General features: G+C 45.8%; 1 protein-coding gene across 4 annotated transcripts in view; it reads right to left on the reverse strand.

The window, feature by feature from the left end:
* Window positions 1-469: 469 nt before the first annotated feature.
* LOC144037902 (zinc finger MIZ domain-containing protein 1-like) overlaps window positions 470-27,146 on the reverse strand; it is a 59,371-nt gene continuing 32,694 nt past the window's right edge. Inside the window, exons 3-24 of one of the 4 annotated variants that reach the window (XM_077549786.1) lie at window positions 19,870-19,987; window positions 18,761-18,874; window positions 18,107-18,212; window positions 11,783-11,818; window positions 9,691-9,826; window positions 9,457-9,571; window positions 9,148-9,374; window positions 8,223-8,424; window positions 7,888-8,151; window positions 7,617-7,802; window positions 7,443-7,523; window positions 7,186-7,354; window positions 6,974-7,115; window positions 6,066-6,276; window positions 5,893-5,998; window positions 5,635-5,795; window positions 5,497-5,564; window positions 5,347-5,415; window positions 4,302-4,537; window positions 4,073-4,230; window positions 2,994-3,296; window positions 470-2,518 (exon numbers count right to left, since the gene is read on the reverse strand). In XM_077549786.1, the coding sequence (XP_077405912.1) occupies window positions 2,411-2,518; window positions 2,994-3,296; window positions 4,073-4,230; window positions 4,302-4,537; window positions 5,347-5,415; window positions 5,497-5,564; window positions 5,635-5,795; window positions 5,893-5,998; window positions 6,066-6,276; window positions 6,974-7,115; window positions 7,186-7,354; window positions 7,443-7,523; window positions 7,617-7,802; window positions 7,888-8,151; window positions 8,223-8,424; window positions 9,148-9,374; window positions 9,457-9,571; window positions 9,691-9,826; window positions 11,783-11,818; window positions 18,107-18,212; window positions 18,761-18,874; window positions 19,870-19,938 (3,267 nt within the window). In that variant the 5' untranslated portion in view covers window positions 19,939-19,987 and the 3' untranslated portion in view covers window positions 470-2,410. Of the gene's footprint in view, window positions 2,519-2,993; window positions 3,297-4,072; window positions 4,231-4,301; window positions 4,538-5,346; window positions 5,416-5,496; window positions 5,565-5,634; window positions 5,796-5,892; window positions 5,999-6,065; window positions 6,277-6,973; window positions 7,116-7,185; window positions 7,355-7,442; window positions 7,524-7,616; window positions 7,803-7,887; window positions 8,152-8,222; window positions 8,425-9,147; window positions 9,375-9,456; window positions 9,572-9,690; window positions 9,827-11,782; window positions 11,819-14,407; window positions 15,396-18,106; window positions 18,213-18,760; window positions 18,875-19,869; window positions 19,988-27,146 lie in introns of those variants that run through there. The other 3 variants (XM_077549787.1, XM_077549789.1, XM_077549788.1) reach the window with 3 other exon arrangements.

Consider the following 27,146-nt stretch of genomic DNA (forward strand, 5'->3'; position numbering starts at 1 on the left):
ACATTTTTTTAAATGATTCGTTTGTAAATGAAATGTGATGATATCAACTGTTTGTTTATAGCATTAGTTTAAAAAAAATAAGACAGAATAAGTAAAGAAAAAAGAAAAGAAAAAAAGACCAGGTATGATCTGAATACATATTTATTAGATAAATATGAGGTTGCCAAATGGTTTAACTACATACAGCTCTGCAAGACTATAACAAAACCAAAACAATTTTCTGATCTATATGAAATGATTGTACATAAAACAATGTGGACAGTGGCTTGTCAGTGATATAAAAAAAAAAAGTGGATTTACTTACAATCTTCTGGGCCACTTTTATTTTTCCTTTTTTTCTTCAGTATACAAGCGACAGACGAGAACATTTAATATAACACAGACAGTCCCCAAAAAGGGAAGGGAGAGTGTGGGGGAGGGGGGGTGGGTTAGGTGTGGGGGCTTCAAACTAACAATTTTCCACTTCCAGTAGAGGGGTTGCAAGCTTTTTTATTATTCGGAGGAAACAATGCACATTCCCAGGGAACATGAATACATTTCTGTTCACGTCTCTATATTCATTTACATATATACAAACATCCTTAGGACACGTGACCTCGCTTTGCCATGGACATTATTGCCAGGCTATTCACGTTTCATTTGTATGTATTTTGTTATATTTTTCTTTAAAACAAGACCCTTTTAATGTGATTGTGCAACTACAGATTGAGGTCACACAAAAGTGGCTCACCTGTATGCAAGAAAAAAAAAACATGAATTCATCCAATATTTCCATTCAAACAGTATATAAAATATAAAATGATGTGGCAGTGTATAGTCTTTTTTTTGTTGTCAGTGTGCTGAACTGGAAGAAGTGATTTAAATGACATTTTAAAAAAGAGGCTATAATGAGAGACAATTGCTTTCTAGCCTTAGAGATGAATAAAAAAGTAAAAAAATAAATTACAAAAAAAGAGTAAGAGGGTGAAATTTATATTGTAAAAAAGACACATTTTTTTAAAATGTCAAACAAAATAAACAATACCGTGAATTTCTTTAAAATATGCTCTTAAAAATACCACCGTATTGACAATAACGATATTCACATTACATTGAAAGCCAGCAAGCACAAAAAAAGTACAAAATAAATTAACAAAAAGAGGGGGAATTTATATGGCAACAAAAATGGCAATAATAATTATGACAGTGAGATATTGAATTCCTAGAATTGCAGATTAATTAAAAAGCAACAACAAAATACATATAAAAAAAACAGGCGACGCCGTGGGTCAACAAAAAGAAAGAACTTTCATGACACACGATTAATTAATTAAAAAGACAGGCTACAGTGAGAGACATCAACTTTCTAGCCTTACAGAAAAAATATTAATCATTAAAAAAAAAACACACAAAATAAATTACGACGAAGAAGACGATAGGTGTGACCTCCACAACTCCCCGACATCTTTTATGACAAAAAGAACCATCTTAAATGCTTCCTTCAAATATTCTTCTGAAATATACGCCTGACACATCTTGAATTATTGTATTGACAACAATTGTGAGATTGCACCGAATACCAGCAAATTCCGTGCTTAGGGAACTTTTGTGTTTCTTTTAAACAACTACAAATAAAAATAATAATGTTGCTTTGTAATCAAACAGACAGGAAAGAACTTTTTGTGTGGTTAATGTGAGGACGACAGACAAATAATCTTTTTGTTTTGTTTTGTTTCTTCATCGACACGATAGAAAAATATTCACATTGACATTTACAGCCGCGATAGTATTTTGTAGAAAATAACACATTTGCATACTTCTGCTTCAAACGGACACAGTGAAGGAACAAATGCTGCCTTTGCCGCGGCTCAACTTCAAACACGCACGCACGCACTCTTCATTCTCGCCCTTTCAACTTTGGTGAGCCGTTTCCCAAAAAACGGGAACGCAACAAGAAGGAAAAATCCCCGAAAATGGACGCACTGGCCAATGTCGGCGACGTCCCGCCTTCCAAGTTAGTGTTTTCAAAAATGCAATAAATGTTTGGCACGTCATCGAGAAGGCGGACAAACTTTCTTTTGGATTTCCGCCCATGTGAAATGAATCCAAATATTTTGGAAATTGGCCGTCAACAGCAACATGTGGAGAAGGTGAAGAAGTGCTGCCAACTTCAGGTTTTGCGACTTTTGGCGGGCAAAATGAATGAGAATGCGTTTGTTGTGCTTTCCAAGTGAGACGCGCGTCCGTCTCGGATGATGATTGCGAACGCGACACGTGGACACGTGAAAAGAGCTGCGCACGTCAAGTCGTGGGTTTTTGAAGCAAAACTATACAAGAGGAAGAAGAGAAGGGGAGTGCATCTTTGTTGTGTTTGTCAAGTACGGAGCCTTTTTGTTTGTTTGTTTGTTTGTTTGTTTGTTTGTTGGCCTCCTCAGTTGTTTTCAAAGAGCGACAGGAGGTCGTCGTTGCTGTTGCTGGGGAGGTCCGGGGGGTCCAAGTAGGACAACAGCTCGTCCGGGTTGGCCAGCTCGGGAAGAAGCTGCGGTGGGAGAAGGAGGAGTGAAAACCAACAACTGAGATATGTTGCTTGCAAAAGTGTGCACACCCGCATGCAACGGGGGAACCGGCTGTGCTCGGAAGGAACCAATAACTCACTCTGAACAGTCGGGTCAAAAGAAACACAATTATGGATACAAAAAAAACGGTACCAATGCACTTGATGCGTCAATTTGACCCAATTTTCTGGGTTGTGTTATAGAAAAGAACCCAGCTTTTGATCCAAAGGTAGGTCAAACTGACCCAAGTAGACAATCTGACCCAATTTTCTGGGTTGTGTTATACAAAGTTTTGACTCAAAGTTGGGTCAAAATGACCCAAGTAGAGGATCTGTCCAACGTTGACCCAGAATTGGGTTATTTTTGACCCTACTGTTTTTAGAGTGCATCCAACAACTACTCATCCATCCATCCTGCAGTCCATCCATCCATCCGGAATAACACACCGGCGCGACTCACGTCTAAAGAAGGTTCTGGCATGTCGGAGCCGGCTTGGCTGTCCAAACTGCTGGGGGTGTTGAAGGTGAGGTCGCCGTGGGGGTGTGGGTGGCTGTTTGGACCGGGCTGCTGCTGCTGCTGCTGCTGCTGCTGCTGCTGAGAAGGAGGAGGGGGCGGCGGGGGTTGCCGCGATGGGGGCGGAGGTCCGCCGTGGTGGAGCTGCTGTTGCTGCTGCTGCCCCGATTGTCCGCCCGGATGCGGCGAGCCGTGCATGCTCTGCTGCAACGTGCCGTGCGACGGCTCGTTGACGGAAGAGTGAGGTATCTGCAAAGAGGCGGAGCGCAAGAGGAAAATTGCAAAAATACAAGACACGCGATTAGAAATGGAGGAGAACTTCCATCTTAACAAGATCCATGAGGAGACTAAGGGCAACAGTGAATTTCTGACTGGTCAAAACAACAGTAGTAGCGCAGAACGAGGTTTCCTGTATTTATTTCTCCACTATGAGGAGACACATTTTATCCACGAGGAGACTAAGGGCCACTACAAAATTGTGAAAACCACTTTGCATTAAGCGTATCAGTCGGACAGAGACATGCTGACAACGGTGGTGCAAAATGAGACTCCTGTATTTACTTGTCTACATTCATGTTTACATTTCCTACAAGGGGAGATTAAGGGCAACTGTGAAAATCTAGTAGCCACGTGGCATTGAATCATATTTGTTGCATCAAGACACAATGACAACAGTGGCGCAGAACAAGGCGTCTCCTAATTTTCTGAAACGTTATCCCAGAAGAGACTAAGGGCATCAAACTGAAGACTGTGGCAAAACGCAGTTAAGACAGCCTCCAAGGGGAGACTAAGGTAAGCATGCGGCATTGAACTGAGACACACTCATAATAGTGATACAGGACAAGCATCTACAATATTTATTTCCCCGTGGTAGCTGGAAATGTTATCCAAGATGAGACTAAGGGCAGCAAAGTGGAGACTGTGGCAAAACGCAATGAAGACATGCAAAGAAGCAACAACAAGGGTCTGGTAGACTTCTCCCAACACGTTATCCAAGAGAAGACTAAGGGCAAAACCCAACTCACCGAGTCGGGCACGGCGTGACAAAGAGGCTTGTCGGAGCTCATCGGGCCGCCAGGCATGTCGGGCGGGTGCGACAATTGGGGCCCGTGCATGAAGTCGTTGACCGAGGTCGCGCCCGGCGTTCCGTGCGGGAATTCAAAGTTGCCGTGGTAACTGTTGCCTAGGAGAGCGCGGCGCCCACAAGGTCAGACGACTTTCAAGCCGCGCCGGATTTGTTTGCGGACGTCCTACCTTGGGCGGCGTACTCGCCGTTGTTGGCCGCTTGCTGCGAGGGGTACGGCGAGGGTCCGGGTCCCAGCTGGGCGATCATGTCGGTCACGTTGGGCAAGACCATCTGGCTGGGGCTCATGGTCTTGAAGCGCTTGGCCAGAGGAGCGTCCGGGTCCTCCTTGATGTGGATCTCAGACTTGACGGCCACCGGCCGCCAGCTGCACGTGGGGTCGATGGTCACCTCCTCCAACTCAGAGCTGAATCACGCAAACACAACAACGCGAGTCATCACAGATCATTCGAAATGCCGGCGCAGGCTCGGCCCAAAACACACACACCATACGAGTACGTTCAAAACGGATCATGAACTATGAATAACGTTTTTAGAACAATAGACAATGTCATTTTTTTTTTTTTATGCAATGGACATACGTTCATATAAACCATACATAATATTGGCTATAAAATATATACTTATATTAAATAAAAATAAAACTACTACATAGTGATAAATTTATATCATATCAAATTGATGTCAATTTCATTTAAATATATGAAAGGACATAAATATCTATAATTGTATGCAATAATATTAATATTAATAATAATAATGACAATGGTGACATGTATAATAAATACACATTTTTATTATAGCATTAGAGTTATATAAGTGATGCAATATGAACGCCCCCTAACGAGCAATAAAAAAAATAAATCAATGATATGAACGTAAAAAAATAGATATATGTATTATTATTTTGTTCTTTAATATTTAGGATGAATATATTTTCTTTTTACATAAGTTTAAAATAATTATGTACAATTGTAAAAATCAATTAAAAATAACTAATAATAATAATAATAGAGGTTGCATAACAAACAATAACTATATTGCAAGCATACATAAATCCAAATATGTCAAATGTCCGATAAAACATGTTCAAATATCATTCAGTGTGCATTCTATTTTAATATTGATTTTATTAGCATGCCAATATATGTCAATATTTCTACAGAAAAACGTGTGGATTCTGAAAATAAAAAAATGTATCATGTAATGCCTTACTTTTGAATGGCATTCAAGATGCCCCACATGTACTGGTCCACTTCCAGCCCTTCCAACAGCGCCGTTTTACTGAGGAGGAAAAAGAAAGAAGACACATTCTGATACCGCGCTCTTCTTTTTTGGGGATTTCTTTTCACGGTATGAACGTACTTGCAGACCGGACATCGCCACGTGCCGCGCTCGCAGTTGAGTTGCAGGTACGATTCCAAATCGAAACACTGCAACAAGTCGCCACCATCATTCAGTGCGAGTTGTTGTTTTTGTTAGCATTTGTTGGCGCGGACGCACCTGAACGTGCTTGCAGTCGTGCCCTCTGGCCGGCAACTGGATTCGCCGGAAGGTGATGGGACATTTAAGCGACACCTTGATGGCTGTCTGCTCCACGCCGTCCTCGCCGTTGAGGGCGGCGTTGCCCGACGACGACGCCACGCTGCTGAAGTTCCTCTTGACTGTGAAAAAGAAGAACGAGAAATGAATCCTGTGGAAAGCCACGGTGAGAAATGGGTTGTCGGTTCTTGGTGTGGGTTTTTGTGGCCCGGCGCTTACCTTTGGTGATGCAATGTTCGGCCGGCAAGAGCCTCTTCTTCAGCAAACCCTGCAGGACGGAGCGGACCGACGGTCTGTGGACCAGCTGCAGCACGAACAAGTGCGACTGGCGGGAGGAGACGCCAACGTGAAGACAAACTCCAGGCGGGAGGCATTTTTGTTGCCGGTCTTACGCAGCAGCAGGCGGTGACGGTGATCTGGATGGTGTTCCTGCCCGGTTGGCAGACGTGCTTCAGGTGCAAGGGCTTGTGGGAGGTCTTGTTGTCGCCGCGCTCGATGGTGAGCGGCGTGGCGTTGACGCTGACTTGAACCGACGCCGGCCAGTTGGTGTTCATCTGCCGATCCTCGTGGTGGTAGCACTTGAACTGCAGCTCAAGGTCCGACCTGGAACCGGGAGAGGAACGCTGGATTCATTCTCAGCAAAAAATGCCATCAAATGAAGACCAGAATTCAAGTATTCAAGTATACAGCAAATGTTTTGATGCTACTTGAACCTGGTCTTGGTCTCCCTCCCTGTGTCTCAAACTTAGTCTTGACTCTGTTTTATGTCATCTTGGTTTGGTCTCGATTGGTCTTGTTCACGGTCTCCATCGGTCTTGGCCCTATTTTTGACTTGGCATTGTCAACCCTGATCCTCAGGGACCGGTATCCAGCCTGTTTTCCATGTCTCCCACAGCCAACACAGGTGGAGATCGTTATCAGCCTTCTCCAGAGATGGCTGATTAGCTGATGATAGGAATCACCTGTGTTGGCTGTGGGAGGCATGGAAAACAGGCTGGATACCGGTCCTCGGGGACCCCGACTTGGTCTCACATTGCCTTGTTCAGGCTTTTGGACCTTCTTGTTCTGTCCTCTGTCCTAGTAAGTCTTGCATTGTCTCGGTCTCGGTCTCGGTCTTCCTTCTTGGCCTAACTTGGATTCAACTCCTCAAAGTCTTGCTGTGTAATTTTACTTCTTCCAATTGTTCAATAAGCCCTGCGGTCGACGGCCGTCACCCGTAACGTGTTCTATAAAAAGAACGTGACTTCTTGCACCACCCAAAGCCTCGCCGTTGACCAGACCACGAGACGCGGTGTCTTACCTCCACATGAGCGTCTGGTGCACCGAGGGCCGTAAGTGGAAGACGTGATTGCTGACGGCGAGGTTGTGCTCCAGCCTGAAGGGCTCCAGGACCACCCCGTCACGCACCGGGAAGGTGAGACGCAGCTCCTCGTTGTGGTTGGCTAGAACGCAGGACGGGCGTTCCGACTGGTCACAAAATGTCCTCCGTTCAAAAAGGAGACGGTGACTCACCGGGCGGCGGCGGAATAGAAGTCAGATTTGGTTTGATGTCAGGAGGAAACGGCGGCTTGGCGTCCTGACTGGGTGACAGATACGGAGGGATGTTGCTCCCCGGGGTCATTGGGGGGGTGGGGTTGCCCGGTACTGGCGAGTGCGGGTAGTTGGCCATCTGTCGGGGCGGCTGAATGGGAGAAAAAAAAAAAAAGACAATATTGAAAATCACAGGACTTCCGAAATGCAGAACTTGAGAGTCGATTGTGTGCACGTACCCCGTTCATGTTATTACCCTGGTTGTACTGATAACCACTCCCGGGAAAGTTTGTGGTTTGGCCGTTAAAAGGCGGCTCTTGCTGTTATTAAACAAAAAACCGGAAGCAACAATATTAGAACTTCTTCACAGTCGTCGGTACACGTCCCCCAAAAGGGCGAATGGGCCGGCGTACCTTATAATATTGTCCCATGGGACCAGCGGGCGGCGGATATTGGGACTGGAGTTGCTGTCCCGGCGGCATCCGTTGCCCGGGATAGTTGCCGGGCGGAAGCGGCCTGGAAGCGTTGGGTGCCGGGTACTGACCCGGCTGGCTGGGGAACTGGTTGTTTGGTCCATACTGCTGCCCGCCGTAGTTAGGCTGAGATTTAGAAAGGAAGTCAAGATGGCGCAAAACGATTGGAAAAGTGGAACCCAATTCCAGGCTGGGGGGCTTCCACACTCACCTCCCCTGGGTAGGGTCTTTTCATGGCCTGCATGGGCATGCCTTGAGCTCGGGGTCCTGCATAGCCTTGCTGGGGCATCCGTTGGCCGTGACCTCCAAAGGGCCCCATGCCTTGGCCCCTGGGCTGGCTCATCCCCATGGGGGGGCCGCTCATGCTGGATGCATTCATGTTCCCGGGGAGGGACGGGGGCCCGCGTGGTCCCGGCTGGTTGATGAACTGGCTGCTGTAGGCCTGGTTTGGGCCCATCTGGAAGGAGGAGCTCATCTGGAAGACAAAACGCGGCTCCGTCAGCATCCGAGAGGCGTCAAACGTTGGCTCGCTGCCTTTGGGCTTACCGCTCCGTATTGGTTCATGTCCTTGTTCTGCGTCTCCTGCAGGGCGGCGACAGTGGCGGTGGCGGTGGCGGTTGCCGTGGCGGCGGCGGCGGCCACGGCTGCGGCAGCGGCCGCCGCCGCGGGCTGGCTGAAGTCGGACGGCGGACGCGAGTGCGGAGGCATGCCCATGCCGCCGGGGCCGGCATTGTGGCCCCCAGGGTAGCTTGAAAACAAACGCAACTTACTCAGTGCCAGAACAAGTTTTGTTCTACATTGTTGCATTTTTTTCCAATCAACGCTAGAAGAATGTTGAACCAAAAAACAATTTTTTTGTCCATCCATCCATCCATTTTCTTGGCCGCTTTTCCTCACTAGGTTCGCGGGGGTGCTGGAGCCTATCCCAGCTGGCTTCGGGCAGTAGGCGGGGTACACCGTGAACTGGTTGCCAGCCAATCGCAGGGCACACAGAGACGAACAACCACACTCACATTCACACCTAGGGACAATTTGGAGAGTTCAATTAACCTGCCATGCATGTTTTTGGAATGTGGGAGGAAACCGGAGTACCCGGTGAAAACCCACGCAAGCACGGGGAGAACATGCAAACTCCACCCAGGAAGGCCGAAGCCCGGACTCGATCTCACGTCCTCTGCACTGGGAGGCGGACGTGCTAACCAGTCAGCCACCGTGCTGCCCAATTTTTTTGTGAAAGATATATTTGATGCTCAACAGTGACTTTGATGCTAATCATTTTTGCGCTGGCCGTTTAAACAATTCAAATCAACATTGCTCAAAAATGGGGGGAGAAGAACTAATGTGTTACTGGCATTTGCATTCATTCTACAGGGAAAATATGCTTTCAAATTCGCGTGATTTGAGTTACGAGCATGTTCGCGGAACAAATGAAAATGAAACTTTGACTTTTGCATGTCCAACACCGACTCACTTGCCAGCGAAGCCGCCGCCGCCGCCGCCGCCGGGGTAGTTGTGCCGTCCGTACACGCCCTGCTGCATGTAGGACGGGTTGGCGTTGCCTTTGCTGGGGAACTGCTGCTGAGGGCCGCTGAACTGAGGCGGGTTCATGCCAGGATTGTTGGCGGGCATCCCCGAAGCCATGGGGTTGCCGCCCGGGTTCATGGGATTGTTGCTGTTGCTCATCGGATTCCCCAAAACCTGCAGAGGGTCAGCGTGGACGGATTACAGGACGGGTCGGTCAGCGCCGGCCGGCTAATCGTTCGGGAACGGGAGTTGTCACCTGACTCTGCGAGGTGTTGGTGACGCCCCAGACGGTGGTCACCACCGACAGAGAACCCGGAGGCTGGTTGCTGTTCGGTTGCCAGGGGACCGAGTCGTAGGGAAAGGAGCCATCTCTGCGGGGAAATCAAATTTCTGTCATTTCTGCACACATTTGCCGCCTGATGCAAATCCGGATCTACGAGGAACCCCGAAGGCAAACGCGGACAATCCGAGACGGAGTTGCGGAACCGACCCGTGCGAGAGGCCGGGCTTCATGGAGCTCATGGGGGGCTGCATGGGCACTTTTCCCGGCGGCTCGTTCTGTCGGCTCTTTTGGTGACGCAGCAGGAGGAGGCGTCCCAGTTCTTCGCACCACGACGACAGAAGAGCTGCAAAGGAGGCAAAAGACAACCATCACACGCGTGACCTCTTCCAAGGCACAAGATTGTTTTGGATCATCATTGATAATTGCCTTTATGCATCATTTATTGATACATCCAAAGTCATTCACTGCGATGAACTGGAATCCAACGTTTGACTACCATCTATGACTCCATTTGGCCACTAGGGGTCACTGGAGGCCTGAATCCTGCACACCCCTCTGCCCCCACTTCCTTCCTCATCTCCAGATGACTATCTAACCTGCTCTCTTGTCAATTCCAGCTTACCCGCCCGCCCCCGAACCTGTGTCCTTTCTGGGTCCTGACACAAACAAAACACCGGCAGCCATCACCTCGCACAACACACAGCCCAAGAAGAAGAAGGAGAACGAGAAAAATAATTGTCAAATGTAACCAATTGAACCCCAAAACAAACACAAATTGCTAGCGTAAAAGGTCAAACCACGCAACGCTAATTAGGCGAGGCGCAGATGTGCTCGCCGTCTACCTCGGGCTCACCTGAGGCCCCTTCACGGCGGGCGGCGGTGGGATGAGGGCCCGGGGGAGGTCAAAGACCCAAAGGGTCGGGGTTCAGGCACCCTGCGGGCTCATTACAAGCAACCATATGTGCAAGTGCGCCACATTTGGAAACAAAGTCGCCTTGCTTGAGATAAATATGGGAACGCCAGTCATTTCTTTTGGAATAAAAAAAAAAGCACTCTATTGTTGTACTTAATAAAAACACACACTAATGACACCATTAATCAACATGTACACATTTAAATTGTTTTTGCTTCAGTTGATTGGCCACTTGGGGGCACTATAACCAAGGTGGAACCTGCGTATTTGTGGTTCAGCATTCGCAAGTTATTCGCATTTTTCCTATGGCAATTAATAATGAGAGGGATCCAATATTCAAATTCAAGTCCTCGGACTCTGTTGCACAAAAACAAAAACGTGACTGGGATATGGGATATATATCTTTCACAGAGGAAAGAGAGTATTGTTTTATTTGCACGTTTGTGTTGACATTTTCACGGCTTAAAGGATTATGAGACGCCACACTGATGCTATTTGTTAGCCTGTCTGCCGTTTTGCAATGTTTGCTAGCATTACGCCAATACGACGCTTGTATCTTGAAACTTAGCCTGAAAAAAAAAAAAAAAAACGCATCTCGTATCTCAAGGTGCCACTGTGCAATTTGTTGACACGTCCGGTTGGGGTTCAAGTTGATTTGTTGTAAACTGGATTACTCGGTATTGCAAATATAACCAGTGGCGAAACGTTTCAGCAGCTTTCCAGTGACTAAACAAGGCAACAATATCAACACGCGTCACCTAAATAAATATCACAAATACATATTTGTCTTCTGCTTGGATTCACATGTGTGTTTGTTTCTCTATTTGCCACTGAAATTAAAAAATAATAAATCATTATTTCTATTTTCAATAATGATATTTATTATTATTACTGATAATTATTATTGATATTATTGTTTATGATCATCTCGCTGTGCTGATGAGCTGCGGCAAACCACGTGGTCCTCCTGCCTTATTCTATTTGCTATGAATATGATGATGATTATAATTTATTATGAGTGATACTCAGCAAAGTGATCAAAATGTAGAGTTTTTTGTCTGCGTCTCAATAAAGGCCAAAACATTAGGTACAGCTGAATAAGCCTGTAAGCAGAAACTTCTATCTTCCTTGGACTGCTTGGGATGAAGCATGAAGCAGGCAAAGGCTTTGGACACACAAGATCACGTGTGTGACATGCGCCACACTGCAGCCGCAGCAGCAACATCATCCAAAATCCAACAAAAGCACAACCACAGCAATACGGCTCATGACATGGTTGCACGCGGTCACACTGTACACACGATGACGATGATGATGATGATGATGATGAGGAGGAGGAGGAAGGAGGGAAGTGTGTATGACAGCTTCCTGACACACAAGCAGTACCTGAGTCAGATTGACACCTCCTGCAGCAGTTGGTTTCTGTAGGGTTCAAATTTTACATTTTTACTGGACTGCGCATGCACACACACACACAAACACGCTATGTAGCGATCTACTTTGCACATTAAGTCATACCCGGAATGACAGCTGTCAAATGTATCATTTTCAAATGTCTGGCAAAATAACAACTTTCTTTGTGTTAAACAATATAAGCAGGGGTGGGTGAAAATATGGATCATTAATACTCTTCTACCTGAATTCTGCAAATCCTCAGAATCAATTCGCCTCCTGGCCATTGGGGGGCGCTGTTGGTGCGATTTGCATTATGTGGACAGACGCCGCATTCGTTGTACATTTTAAAAAAACTGTTAACTTGTACTCTATTATTAGTATTTCCACTTCTTACTGGTTTCATGTCAAAGTATTTAAATCAAAATCAAATCAAATTGAATTCCAACCTAAAGAATCAAAATCAAAAAAGTGCTGTGCTCTGGTCCGTTTTGTCAAAGTAGCGCCAGAGGGCAAACGCTAGCCATGCCAGTTATACAAAATATACACACAAATGTATTTGTGACATTATCCTGAATGTGTCAAAGAGTTGTGCTCTTGTCAAAGAAATTTGGTTTTGCAAGCACCGAGAAATGAACGTTCACAGGAAACACGGCTTAAAAGTCATCCTTTCACATCCAACTGCTCCAAAATGGCCGACACATCGTCGCTAACAGCAATGATGCAATCGTTCAATGTGACAATTACGAGGAAAGACACTAGCCACAGCAAAGTCAATGGATGCAATTTTGAGAATTTTCCATGGGTCAGAAATTCCCTGGAAGGAATGTTGCTTGCAACGGCAACGGCAAGACGTTCCCAAAAAGCCAAATGTGTGAATTGCTCCCGTGGCCGACCACCGACCGTATCTGCGGGCTGACGGCCATCAAGTGGCAAGAGTCTGGCTGGAAACGGCGCCTCAAGTAGGTCAGCGCGACTCCCACAAGATAATGGAGGCCATTTTGACCCCTGGTGCGCAAGTGGGTCAAACGCGGCAGTCAGCTGTTGCCGCCATCATGCCGGCGGCGGCGGCCACGCAAACGCCATCACGCTCATTTGGAGACTTTTTCCTTGACCAGCTTCCTGCTTGTTTGATTTGATTTTCATTGCAATTCCATTAGCAACACTTCTAGGAAGACTATTAAAAAAAAAATCTGTCGATATTATCACGCATTGACTGCGAGACAAATGTTCAAACTGACAATCGTCAAATTGATTGATTTCGGTGTCCATTTTAGGAGCGACTTTCATCCCGACTACGTAAACCATAACAACTTCCTCCTCTCTAGCGACAGTTGACGCTCAAACGGAGTACGAACGTAGACATTTCCTGAAAAGGAAAAAAAATGAATTTTGCACTTTGCTAAAAAGAAAACAAACCGTTGATGCTACACTTTAAAAAAAAAAAAAAAAAAAGCACTGCTGATGCTGCACTATTTGATAATTAAATCTAACTATTAACTTGATATTTTTTGTAGCATAAATTGGGTTAATTAATTGTTGAATTAATTGAGGGCAACTCCAGTTTAATGCCTGCACTAACATCGAGAACCTCTAGGGGCACCTCATTGGATCCATTTGCTTAAGCGCTTGTCCTCACAAGGGTTGCTGGAGCCTATCCCAGCCGGCTTCAGGCAGTAGGCGGGGTACACCCTCAACTGCATGCTGGGTTCTTTTTAAAAATAACATAAAAAAAACAGGCAACTATTAACATTGTACCATCCTAAAAACAAAACAAACTGTTGATGTTACACTTTCCTAAAAAGAAAACAAATCGATCCTTCTCTTTTTCAATGGATTTGCTAAAAAGTAGACGATGTTGAACTTTGCTGAAAGGATCCCCAACAATAGATGTTCACTTATTCTAAAAGTAAGACATTTTAATGTTGCACTTTCCTAAAACGAAGACAAATGACTGATGCTTTATTTTCCTAAAACAAAGAAACTTTGCTGTTGAACCGTCTTCAAAACAAGACATGTTGATGTTACACTTTCCTAAAAAGCTCACAAATTCATGACATGCTTTTCCTAAAAAGAAGACAAACTGCTGGATGAAGCACTTTCCCAAAAAGAAGAAACCACTATTTGCTAATGATAAACGCCGGGCTTCCTTCCCCATTTGTAATCGTGTTGAGCAGGTCGTAACAAACGGCGACGGCCGCTTTTCCCCCCGCTGACGCCGGCAGCTCATTTTCAAACCCTCCCGTAACATTAACATTCTTCGTGAAACCCCCCGCTGCCCCCTTCCGCCTGGTTTCCCCGAGCATCTCGAGGCAATGCCTCCTCCATCGCTCTGACCGCCTGCTGCACAATGAGCATCAATTATTCATGGCTGGCTTGTTTAAAAAAAAAAAAAAAAGGGGGGACAGCAAAGCCAATCAGAGATGGAGTCGTCGTTACACTCGCTACCGGCTCCCGTGCACATAAAAGACCCCCGAGAGAAGCCGGGAGGGAATAACAGCAGAGCGCCGCCATGTTTGTAGTCCAAGAGGAGGAGGTGACAAATGATTTGGAAGGATTTTAGATGAGGAAGGAGGAAAGGAGAGAGAGAGAGAGTCAAGAGAAGGTTTATCTCCTCACCTCCGTCTTGATGCGGCTTCCTTTTTCCTGTCTAGTGATCCATCGCACGCTCTGGCAACACACACATCCGCTCTCACGCACACTCACGCACTAGCAGCGAAGCCTCCTCGCCAGCAGGCAGGCAAAAAAGCAGGCGAGGGGAGGGCAAGAAGGAGCAAAGGAAGGGGAAAAAAAAACGCAGGCGGCTCACATTTCAAACTTGCAAAGAGGGGGTGGTGCCTAATGTGCTAGAGTCAGACTGTCTGTGCTTTGGCTGGGTTCCAGTTACCCAAACTGACCCCCCGCGCAACCCCCACACACAATCGGATTTCAAAAAGAGAAAAAGGAATAAGCAACATTTAGCATAAAAAAAAGAAAGAAAAAAATAATAGTGACTGACTTCATCCATCACAAGAGTAATTAAAGGGCAATGCAGGCGGAGGAGGAGGCGACTTCCTGTTGGACAAGGGGAGGAGCCAATTACAGCTCATGAGGCTTGGATAAATAATGACACAAGCAAGAGCAACATGGACACAGCAAGCACCGCAGGCGTCAAATGTCACGCGCACACGCGTCGGACAGAAATTGACGTCAAAGTGCCTTCGGGCTCGCATTGCCAGCGAGGTGTGACTAAATTGGAAAGCAGGTGAGCCCTGATGTTTGCAATGCAAACCTGGAGGGCTAATTCTGTTAGCCTGTATATGGCATTTTGCATTATATGTTAGCATGAAGCTAGCTGACTTGTTATGATACACCGTAAAAAAACTGTTGGGTCAGAAATAACCTAAAGTGGGTCAAAATAGGCTATTGATTTTGTATTATTGGAATGCAACGACAGCAGCCAGGGTGATCCGCTTTCGCCTGTTTTGTAGTTCAAAAAAAGATTGTAACTCATAACGAAAACAGCTGACAAACCTTTGGCGGTTATTTCCACATGTTAAAAAATAAAAACAAGCAGCAAAGATAAACGAGCCTCGGCCTGACCAATTACCACGCTGAAAAGCTTGTTTAGCCGCCCTCGTTTGTAGAACAACCACCCGACGCCCCCCGACAACCCCCCCCCCCCCCTTCTTGTCCTTTCACTCTTCAGAAGGCAGAAATTCCAAGAGCCAGTTGAAGCGCAAACAATTGGGAGTGTACCATTCCCCAAAAATGCTAATGAAGGTTTTTGTTTTGGGGGAGCCCAACTGACAGCTATGGTGAGTGTACCCCCTGATGTTGATGATGATGATGATGATGATGATGATGATGATGTAGCGGGCGGTTGTGAAGAAGGAGTCTACTTACTTTGATGCCCCCCACGTAATCACGGATTAATAGAACCGGCTAATCTCGCTCACAAAGGGGTCACTGCTGGCAACCCTCCCCCTCTTTTCCATGGCCCGCTCCGGTGCAATGTGCCCCCCCCCCCCCCCCCCATCCCATTCAAGCTATCAGTTGTTCAAGTCACTAAATGACATGGCGGCCTTTTCTGGTCTTGTCAAGCGCGTCTCCATTCAACAGTGAAAAACAATTACACTGAAGTACCACACACACATCCAGAAAAAATGGTCGAGTATGAAATCAAATATTAAAAAAAGTTGTGCACACACAAGCAGCAAAGGACGACCTAAACAGGCGTTTCCATAAAAAAAAATGTAAAATTTAAAAACGAGGGCGTGAGCATTGATTTCTCATATTGCCAGCGGCTGCCGACTGAATTTCACTCATTTGAAAAAAATGAAATCGAAACTGTGATGTTCCCAAGCTGAGCCCGCCTGCCGCTGTGGCGCCGTTTGCGGTCCACAGCACACGCTAAATAACCCAAATTGGGTAAAAAAGGGAACGCCCCAACAAAGGTTTGGGGTTAAACAACACAAAAAGTTGGCTCAGTTCATTTTTGAACAAGTTTAGTCAATGAACCCAAGGTTGGGTCAAATGAATAACCCACAACACAACCAAGAAAATTGGGCTATCATGCGCGGCTTATTCATTTGACTTGGGCCGAACTTTTGGAGTTGCTTAAGCCAAAATGTTAGCTTCAGTTTGGACACAATTTCATCAGGTTATTCAAATGGCCCAAAACAGTTGGGTCATGCATAGCCCACAAATCAAGCCCAAAAACTGGGTTTTGATGAACAACATCTTGGATTTAGCGTCTTGGATAAACAATGAGGGCTGCCGCATTATTAAAAAGTTTAGCCCCCCTCCCCCTGCCACCTTTCTGGCCCTCGTCATGTGACTCCGGTTGCTGGGTAACGCCCCCACTGGGTGTCAGGGGAACCGGTTCCTGGGCCCCTGTGGGGGGTGGGTTGGGGCAGGGGGGGGGGGTTGAAGGACCATCTCCCTGGCTGCCACACAAGCGCCTTAACAACCTCCTTGACGAGCAAATGCGGGAAGGAGCCGAGGTCGCCGCGACGCTCCGGCAAACACGCAAACACCACACACGGGAAAAACCCGGATCCTGGACTTGAACCCCCAACCTTAGAACTACCAATCTGCTCTGCCGTTAGATGACTTCCACCATTTCCTGCATGAAACACTGGAAACATACTGTGAAGTTCTACCGATTGGCCATCATTTCTTTATTTTTAAACGTGAGAGGCAGCTGACTGTCACATGACTTGACTGGAGTCACATTGAGGTCACCAAGTGGGAAGTTGGCTGGAGTTAGGAACGCCTCCACCCGGCTGAGATTTGAAAACAGCAACTTGGGACGAGCTTGAAACTTGAAGGTTAAGATGTGAACTTTCTTGTGACTTGCGCACGCTGTCGAAGGGAAACCGTGAATGCCCAAATATGCTCAACTTCACATGTTTTCCACGCGTGGATTTTATGAAGTTGTCCACCACACGCCGTCTGTTATTTTCTCACATTTGAATCCATTGAAAAGGTTGACAAAAGCTTGAGAACAAAATGGCTAACTCTCTTCAATGCGCAACTGTTTGAGAAGTGGCGTAAACTCCGCCTCTTTGCGGGAGCCGTGCCGCATAATGTTGCCTAATGATTGAGCGTCTGGATTTTGTTGATTTTGTTGAAGTGAAAATAGGTTCGATACATTTAAAAATCGGTTTTGTTAAAAAATACGTTTTTTGGTCTGATCGCAGGAAAGCTGGCACCAGCGACGTGTTTGTCCTTTCAATCAATTGCGTTTCTTTTTAGCGTGAAAATAATTTGGAGGTCATTCAGACTTGGCCGATGCTGCGTTTGCAAACTGAAGGAAGTTTTGGTCATTTTGGAGGATTCGAGCCCACTGCGACGATGCGGGACTCGTTACACATAACAGACGATGGAAACCTGCGAGGACGTCCGCAGATTTGATTTCACATCAAGTTTCTCACGGAGCATTTAGCAAAACTGGCAGCCAAAGTTCATTTGGGCAAACGTCAAGAGATCGGAGGCCTCAAATAACCGACGTACAAAACTGTGACGGACCATCAAGCAGGAAGAGGAAAAACTCAAACCATACGCTGCTTTTGAGCCAAACCACAAATCAAACAACTGAAAATGCGGCAAAACAAAAAAAATCAGCCTCCACGTCTTCATTAGCATTCCCGACGCCTCCTCGTTAACGACATTAAAGCGCTCAAATCATCTTTCACGGAAACCGGCCTGATGCAGTCCCAGTTAAATTTGGCATTTTTTTCCCGAATGATCTGCATCGGCATGAGGGCGCTCGACGGAGGCGGCGGTTGCGGCGTTTTGGAAGGCGAAGGTGGGAAGCACACAAAAAGTTCCTACCTGCTGACTTTGGCGTGAACTTGTCCCGGTTGGCGGCGCACACGGCCAGGAGGCGGTAACCCAGGTCCAAGTCGAAGCCCTGCTGCGCCGCCACGCGGCTCACCACCTGCAGCGGGGCCCACAACGTCACTCAAACTTGCACAAAAAAACGGAAAAGCCATTTTCAACTCTGCAGAGGAAAATTCAAACCAACGACCTCAGAAATCACACAACATATGAAATATGCATTCCAGAAGTGGACATGAGAGCATTTTGCAAAATACAATTTGGGAGTGAGTGTGAGAGAGTGTTTCAGTCGCTTCAGTGTTATGTGTGAGTCATCGGCTGCAAGTGCTTCGGTATCATTTAAGAGAACACTTCAATGTGTGAGACTGAGTGAATGAGAGCATTTCCGGAGTACGCATGAGAACGTTTTGATCGTGTTTGTGAGGCTGTTTCACGAGCGTTTGAGTGTGATTCAGTAGCGTGTGTGAGAGAGTTTGGTCTTGTTGAAAACCAAATGAAAAAAGAATCGGTTAGTAAATGGCAGAAAAAAGCCGTTTTGCGCTAAACAAATGATTCTTTTTAAATCCAACGAATGGTTTCGATGAAACAATGTATTGCAGAGTCATGGGGTACGCGGTCCGCACTGGCTGAGGTGAGACGCGCGCTCACCGTGAGACATCCCATCAGGCTTTGCTCGAAGGGCCGCTGGAAGGCTCGCGGGTCGCCGCACCAGTCCAACAGCTCCGTCGCCGCCGTTTGGAAGTTGGACGGATTTTGTAAGTGCTGTGCAGGAGGACCACACAAAAAATGAAAATGAATAAAAAAAACAAAAAGAGCGTTGCTTGTGTTAGTTTGACATTTCTTTCGGTTTGTTTCATCCTTTCCCGTATTTAATGGATGAATCAGTCAAACCTTACTGACACCATAACGCTAAAATCGAAATTCCTTCAAAACAGACTTTGTCCACGTTATTTTACAAAACCTTAAGTTGGCTTCTCAAGTGATTGTTTCCAAACGAAATTAGCCTAATTCGTCAGCGCGGACAAATTAGCGGCGTAATGATTTTGGATTTGAATTTGGAGCGCGCGATACAATCAGGCTGACACTTTCCAATTTCCTCCACTTGATCGTCCCGTCGGCCGCTAATTTGTCATCGCTGCAACAAAATCAATTTGTCCTGAGCACCAAGAGGAGTTGGGGGGGGCGGGGCTTACTTAGTGTCACCTTTCTCACACGCAATGAGCTCAACGTGATTTATATTCCGTGCCAACAAGTACAAAAGTGCAAGTGAGAGACGACAGCTGGATTTCTTATTTCGGGTCCGTCTCATAAATATTGGGACACGGACGCGGTTGTCATCTTGCCGTCTCCAAACATCCCCACAATGAAAGCAACATGTTTGAAATGACGCCACATGCCGGATCACTTCATACCCGCTACACATTCGGCTAATTGGCAAACAACGCTAACGTGAGATTTAAATATTTGCCTCGTCAGGGTTCATTCGTTCATTTAATGAATTTACGTGCGGCTGCAAGTTATGCCATTAACAAAGTACAAAGAATTCAATGAATTGAAATCAGAAATTGTTTTTTTTATTATTGTTTTAATAAAGTTGGCATAATTACTGTACATTCTGTACTATTCAAGTGTTGGCTGTGTGCCTTTAAGGGGTGTGGCCTGCTAATCACAACAAACGCCAGTCAGATCAGCGCCTTGCCATGAATATCACTAAAAGCTTGTAAATGTTGTCTTTCAAGTTGAAGGTTTGCTCTCACCTGTTTGATACACTGCAGCCGATCATTGGTCTGCTGTATGTGTCTGTCCATGGACTGGATGGAGTTCATGCTGATTGTCCGTCGGTGGCCACCTGCCGCTCTACCTGACGCCCATCAACTGCAACACACGCGCACACGCAGCATTGGCACAGGTGATCATCGGCACAGCCACACACATCGAGTTGGAAAAGTACTTTGTTGCAACACTCAAGCAGAGTTCGCATGGCGTAAACGTTGTAAGGTCAAAGGGCAAGGGTTAAGGTGAATGAAGTCATTTCATTACCGGTATGTTCATTTAGGGCCACTTGAAATAATTGCTTTGCTTCAGTTGAACAAATGATCGAGTTAAAAACTTCTGGTTGCACTAAATGAATTACTGACATCACTCAAAGCTAAACTATTAGGTTGGCAAATTGCTTCGATTTTTTGGAATGGCTCCGTTTGATGCCTGCTGCGTCATGCTCGTCTGCGGCCAGCAGGTGTCCCCCTCGGCCCTCCCACAAGCCGGATGTTTGTTGCTCGCAGCCTTTTTTGCAAATCCTGGCTGTCGCTTGCCAGCCGACCTTGCGCTTATTGATGAGCGCCTCCCTCTGCCCTTGCCTTCGCTCCCTGCCGCGCCTCTCCGCGCCTCTTCGCGCCTCTTCGCGCCTCTTCGCGCCTCTTCGCGCCTCACCCCAGACTGAGCTATCGGAGGCCCCGCCACCTTGCATCCATTTCGAGCCGCTTCAAATGCGTTCATTTGGCTGCTCGTTGAGCTCAAGGCTGGGAGGACCCCGCAGCTACCAAAAATGGCATAACCCACAAAAAGATGCCTCTCGCCCAAATAAACACCTGCCCCTGAAATAAACGCCCGCTCCTCAAATAATGCCTGCTTCAAAAATAAATGATTAACCCTTATAGATACTTCCCATTTAAATCAACTCCTCCCCTTAACTTTAACACGTGTCCCCTAAATAAACGCCTGCTCCTTAGAAGAAAAAAGTCCTCAAGTCAAATGGACGCCTCCTCCTCAAGTAAAAACCAAGTCTACAAATTAGCACCTGCTGTTCAAATAAACACCTCCTCCAATTGATACCGTCCCCTCGAACACATCTACACTCACATAGGCACCTTCCTCTCCAATAAATACCCGCTCCTTAAATAAACACCTCCCCTTCAATAAACACGCCCGTCAACATACACACGAGCGTGCGCGCGTACACCTGTAAGGTGTGTTGACACGGGAGCAAGATGGCCGTGTCATCATCAGCGTGTGAGCATGCACCCGGCCAGTGAGAGGCAAGATACGATTCATCGGCAACATGGCCCGCTAAAGCCTCGTGTGTGTGTGTGTGTGTGTGTGTATAAGCACTTGAAGGCATGAAGGATCCGGCGGGAAAGGTGCAGGTGTGTTTTCATGAAGCATTGCCACTTTTGTCGCAAGCAGCAAAAAGCGTCTGCAAATGTGGATGACTTCTATTGTTGCCTGACAGAATGCGCTCTAATCCCTCAGCAGGCTCCATCCAGATCTGCCACTGAGGAGAATATGAGCGCCCCCCCCACACCCCCCAACCCCCCCATATGCACTCACACCTCCCCACGCGGCTCCTTAACAGGCCTGGGAATGGATTTCTTTTATTTTATGTGGCTGGCGGTGCGGTGGCAAAATGTGAGTGAGGGCGGGCTCACGGGCACACACACTTCACTGATCCCGCCCCCCAACACCCCCCCCCCCTCCCGAAATTCCTGCGGGAGCCCCCACACACGTTGGAGAAGCACACAAGAGATTGTTCAGACATCAGGCGCATCTGCAGCGTGATTGCAAAAGAAAAAGGGAGCACAGCGCTGGTGCTGGTGGTGGGGGGGGGGGGTAGATGGGGGGGGGGATTCCCCCCCGAGCCACCCCAGACTATTACTTGGCAAGGAAAACAAGACGGGCCAAAGCAATGTCCTCTCTAACCAAGTGTAACATAGCCCCGCCTCCTCCATGCCATCTCATATGTCATATGGGGGAGAAGCCCCCCCCCCCCCCAACAAACAACTACTCTTTTAATTTGCTTGCAGGCCTCACGCTAAGGGCTGAGTGGTAAGGGTCAAATCCCCTTCTGGACTTCTGGGGTGTCAGAAACAGATGAGTGCGGAAGGTGCAGAGAGTTTTCCAGGGTCGGCAGCATCTCTGAAAATGTAAAGATTAGAAATAATAATAATAATAATAATAATAAAAATGTAATTTAGTTGCCTATTTTCTTGAATGGATCTATTATCGGCCATATGATTTCTCAAAATGGTGAGCACGAAAGTCGACCAAGTGGATCACGCCTTCGCACAACACTTTGCCTCATTTACGGAATCCTACAGTGCGCTAAAAATAGCATAAAAAAAAATACTGTATGCAAGGATGGGAGCGGGGGGGCGCATGTACAATTTCTGCTGTCAAATGAAGCAATAAGAAGCCCTTAAGCGTGCACAAATACGCCATTTGGGCCGTTTTGCTTTGCCGCCTTCTGCTGATTACACGCAGTCAAAATGGGAGCATGCCGCACGACACAGATGGAAAGGACACATAGCGAGTAGTTGGGGCAAAAGGCGTACATTACGTAACAGTACGTAGCATTCGAATGAGACGCAGGCAAAGACAATTTAGGACAATTTGGGGAGGAAAGCTGGCAAAGGTGTTTTTTCATAACTGCACTGTTCAGTACGAAAACATGACGTCAGAAGAATACAATCGCATGGAAAGAAATAAAGCAAACTATGAAAGGAAAAGTGAATTTGAAAGAAAAATGTAAAAAAAAAATTAAAAAAAAGGTCAAGATGATCATATTAACAAATGATGATTTTGGCAATGTTTGAAAAGGTGGCGGCTGTGGCGACAGCCCGTGAGCCCGGCTAGCCATTGTGTCGCTAATCTCATTAGCGAGTGCCGACTGAAACCAGCACGTGCGCAAACACATTCATATCATGTAATTACCACAAAGCCGCTTTCAGGCCTTTTCTTTGCCTTCCGCCATTCATTGTTTTTCATCAACAACCTGCTCATTTTTTGGTGGACATTTATGCGGCTAAAAAAAGGAGCAGAAAAAAAAAAGATGCAGTTAACAGAGATGGAGAAAATGATGAAGAAATGTGACAAATGCTTTTCAAAAATATTACACTCCCTTCATACAAACTGATTTGTAATTGCCTACAGATGACACAAAATGACTTTTTTTCAATTAGACAAAGCTACGGCCTGATTCACGGAAGCTCCTCCCTTCGCCTCAACATATTGTTTTGGCACCAAGATGCCACAAGATGGCGCCAAATATTTTAAAAACATTTCTTCTTATGTTTTGTGTTGATATGCTAAACGTTCCTCCCCCAAGGAAATTGTTTGCGCTTGCTGTCGCAAGGAAGAGTTTTGTTGTGGTTTTGCCGGTTCTTGTTGGCCAACAAGGAGGTGCAAGCGCGACATCGTCTCCTGACTGAGCTGTGGATAGCAGCTCGCCATTAGGAGTCACTTTGTCCCCACGTAACCCCCCCAAACCCCTGCCCCCCCGGCCTCCGACCAGCCAGACTTCAGCCTCCAATGGCCGTCGCCATGGCAACTGCCTTCATTCAACACTTGCAAATAATGAAGACAATGCCTTTTCCATTTTGATGAGCTTTTTTAAAAAAATATATATATTTTTTTTAAAGAGGATATGAGAGTCCATCGTGACTGTTTCATTAGAAGGGCTTAGTAGTGCGATTGATAGAAAGAAACTTTGACATCCAGCGCTTCACAGTGCAGATGGACAATAACCCAAAACAGATTGTAAAAGCAACCAAAGAGTTTTTGAGGGCAAAGAAGTGGAATGTTATGCAATCACCTGACCGGGATCCTATTGAGCATGCATTTCACCTCAAAAAGTCATCAAACGTGAAAAGGAAAAAGCCCCAAGCAGGACTCTTCATGGACCTGATAAGGTTTGGTCCCTGAAAAAGCAGGAGGGCGGCTCATAATCAAGCGCTCATAATTGCAACAATATTGAATTGTAAAGCCACGTAAATGAAAGCGCAAAGTCTCAAATGAAAGTAAAACACGTCTTGTAGTGCTCACATCTTTATCCATGTATTTATTATTGTTTTATTTGAATTTATTTTATTGGTGTACTTTTTTGTCTTTGTTTTATTTTTATTTTAAAAAAAATATTTTATTTTATTTCAATTATTTTAGTTTTTTTGCTTTTTTTGTGTTTTTGTTTTGGAAAACTTGAAAACCATTAAAAAAAATGGTTTGTGGTGTTTAGGGCCAAAAGACCATTTTTGGGGGGGCCAATTGTTGATCTTGAAAAAGTGTGTCCTGCTGATCCCGAATGTTGCCCATCCAGTTTTGTTTTGTTTTGGCAACATAAGCAGCATATTGTGCACCTTGAAAATATATCTAATTTATTGAGGTGTTACAATTGTGAAGCGAGATGTCTTGTTTCTACCTTGAAGGCCTTTTGACGTCATTTGTGCGCAAGTGTGGACAGCGAGGAAGGGGGCGGCGTTGCGCTTCCATTTCTAATGAGGTGATGGTTTTCGGGGCGATGCAGCCACCAACGGCTATTAGCATATCAACACCTGCGTTATCGCCCACAATTTCCCGGATAATTTAGCAAAAGATGCCAGGGCTGATTCCCGAGGAGGCGGCGGCGGCGGCGTATACGTGCCAGATATCTTGATTTGCTCTGCAGCTGGCCACTTTGCACACTCTGCCCGCGACGCTTGCCAGGGGAGGGCGGGGCTTGATACGCCAGCCACCCAAAATGGAAAGAGGGCCGTTTGGCTTGAGAGGAAGCGGTGCCATCGGCGTGCCTCGTGCAATCTGGATCAAAAGCTCGGGGCCAGGCGGGAGAAGAAAAGGAACGCTGGCGTAACGCAGGAGCCTGATGTTACCCCCGCAGAATCCCACCACTTCTCTGGCTCTCTCTTTTTGCCGCTCGCCCAGCGCCACCCCCCCCGCCCCCCTCCGCCCTCCCCGGTCACAGTCACAGGAGCCGGATTGTTCTGCTCAGGCCTGCTTGGCAGAGGTCACGGATGGGAAAAGTGCAGCGAACACTTCCTGCCCGGCTGAATCACAGAGTCAACCTTCAGCCGGGGGCGCGATGGCTTGTCGTTAGCGAAAACAAAACAAAAGCAGCGCTGTCACCAGCCTTTTGCCTGTTTGCACACCTCCCTTGTTGTCTTGCCCGCTACAACTCCGACTTACAAACTGTCAGGGCTGGACAGAACAAAAAAGTCTACTTTGAAAAGAGCTCGACCTCAATTTTCGGCCTCGAAGCGCCACCGGAAACATGTTTATGCACAGACTTTTTTTGGGGGGGGGCAGATGTGTTCATCACTTAACCAGTAGAGGGCAGTCATGCTCTAAACGTGCTCAGAAGAAAACAGGAAGTTATTGACCTCAGGTAGCTAACAGCTAGCTCTACCCTTGTTTACTCATCGCATAATGTTGAATCATCGTCTGTAATTCACTTTTAAACACGATTACGATGTGTCATGTAGATATAATGATGTATGTGTGATCTAAATAGCACTTAGTGTATGCTTACCTGAATTGCTAATGCTAATCGTGATGGGCTAATTTTGTTGGTGTTTAATAATGCATATGCAAATTATGCGTACTTACATCCACTCAATTCTCCATCTGTGTAATAACGACGCTAAAGTTGTCCTTTTTTATCTTAAAATGGCTTCCCTTGTCGCTTTGTAGCCTAAAGTACAATCCTGGTAAACAAGTTGCCATGACGGCTTCCGTACTTCCAGTGGAACTTCCGCCCCTTTTTCATCTGTCATAGCAACTTGGTTTCTTCTTCTGGTAGAGTTTTATGGCGGTTGGCAAACAATTCAGCTAGCTTTATTAGCTTTTTTTATGATTTACAAAAAGCCACATGAATCCGCCAGGATTGATTGTACTTTAGCCTACAATGCGACGTGCCATTCTGGTTAAGGGAAGTCATTTTAAGATAAAAAGGAAAACTGGAAGGTTCATTTTGCAATTTAAAAGTGACATTTATGACGTGTAACGTGTGACGCTACCCGTGCTAGCCGCTTGCTAGGTTAGTCAACAAAGCGGCGCTGGAGGTGAACCGAGGTCAGCCGGGAGAAGATGAGAGGTGGGGTCGGGTTGACCCATGAGCTTGGGGTCACGAGTGTCGACACCGAGCGCCATCGAGTCTGGAGAAAGCGATACAGTGGCTCTCTTTGAACACCAAAAGTGGCGCATTCCTTCAAGTGGTCAGCAAAGCCTCGATGGGCGATTCTGTCAATGACTCAAAGCAAATAAAACGCTTCCCGCTCTCGACCCTGCAAAACTTTTCATTTCCTGTCCTTCGCCAGGTGCCAGCTGCAAAACATTGGAAAAAAAAGCTCCAGGCCAACAATCGACACGCATTACCAGCAGAATTCTTCCGACATGTCCTCCTCTCTCACATTCCCCCTCCGTGTTGTCCAAAATGGGGGGGAGGGTCAGACGGATTAAAACTTTTTACGACACGGCTTCTCAACTTTTAACGTCAAACAGCCTTTTGAAGCGCAGGTCAAATTTCAGATACATGTTTTTATTGTTTTCAAATTCATCCTGAAATAATCAAATAAACAGGGTGATGATCGCAGTAGTAGTTAAGGGTCAGGTGATGTGTTCCCACATTGGGGAAGGTTCCTGAAGGCACCAATCGTGCATGTCTGGATGGGATGGCTAGTGATTGGTGGAGAACCAGGAAGTGTCAGCTTGGAGAGACATGCGTGGTCTGATGACAACCGAGGATATAAAGCTTAAATTATTACCCCAAAAAAGTACTATATATATATATATATATATATATATATATATATATATATATATATATATATATATATATATATATATATGCCCAAAAATCCTCAAATAAAAATATATATATATATTGGAAAGAATAAATAACAATTGATTTTAACTTAATAAAATAAAAAGTATATATTTCCCCCAAAATACAAAAATATGAATTAGAAATGATAATTTTTTTATTTATTTTTTTCTGGAGAGCTCAGTATTGTTCATTCGGTAATTTTACCGATGTCATCATCATTGCTCTCCTTTTATATATATATATATATATATAATATATATATATACCTGTATATATATATTTTTGTATTTTTTTTTAAAGAAAAAAAAAGAAATTAAATTTAAACTAAGCAAATATTATGGAAAACATAAATAATGACAAAAAGTTTTCAAAAACAAAACAAAATATTGGAAAATAGCTTTAAAAATGTTAGCTCAAATAGCTGTTTTAGTTGTTTGTTTTTTT

This window comes from Vanacampus margaritifer, chromosome 18 (genome assembly GCF_051991255.1).
Source record: "Vanacampus margaritifer isolate UIUO_Vmar chromosome 18, RoL_Vmar_1.0, whole genome shotgun sequence".
Taxonomy (NCBI): Eukaryota; Metazoa; Chordata; class Actinopteri; order Syngnathiformes; family Syngnathidae; genus Vanacampus; species Vanacampus margaritifer.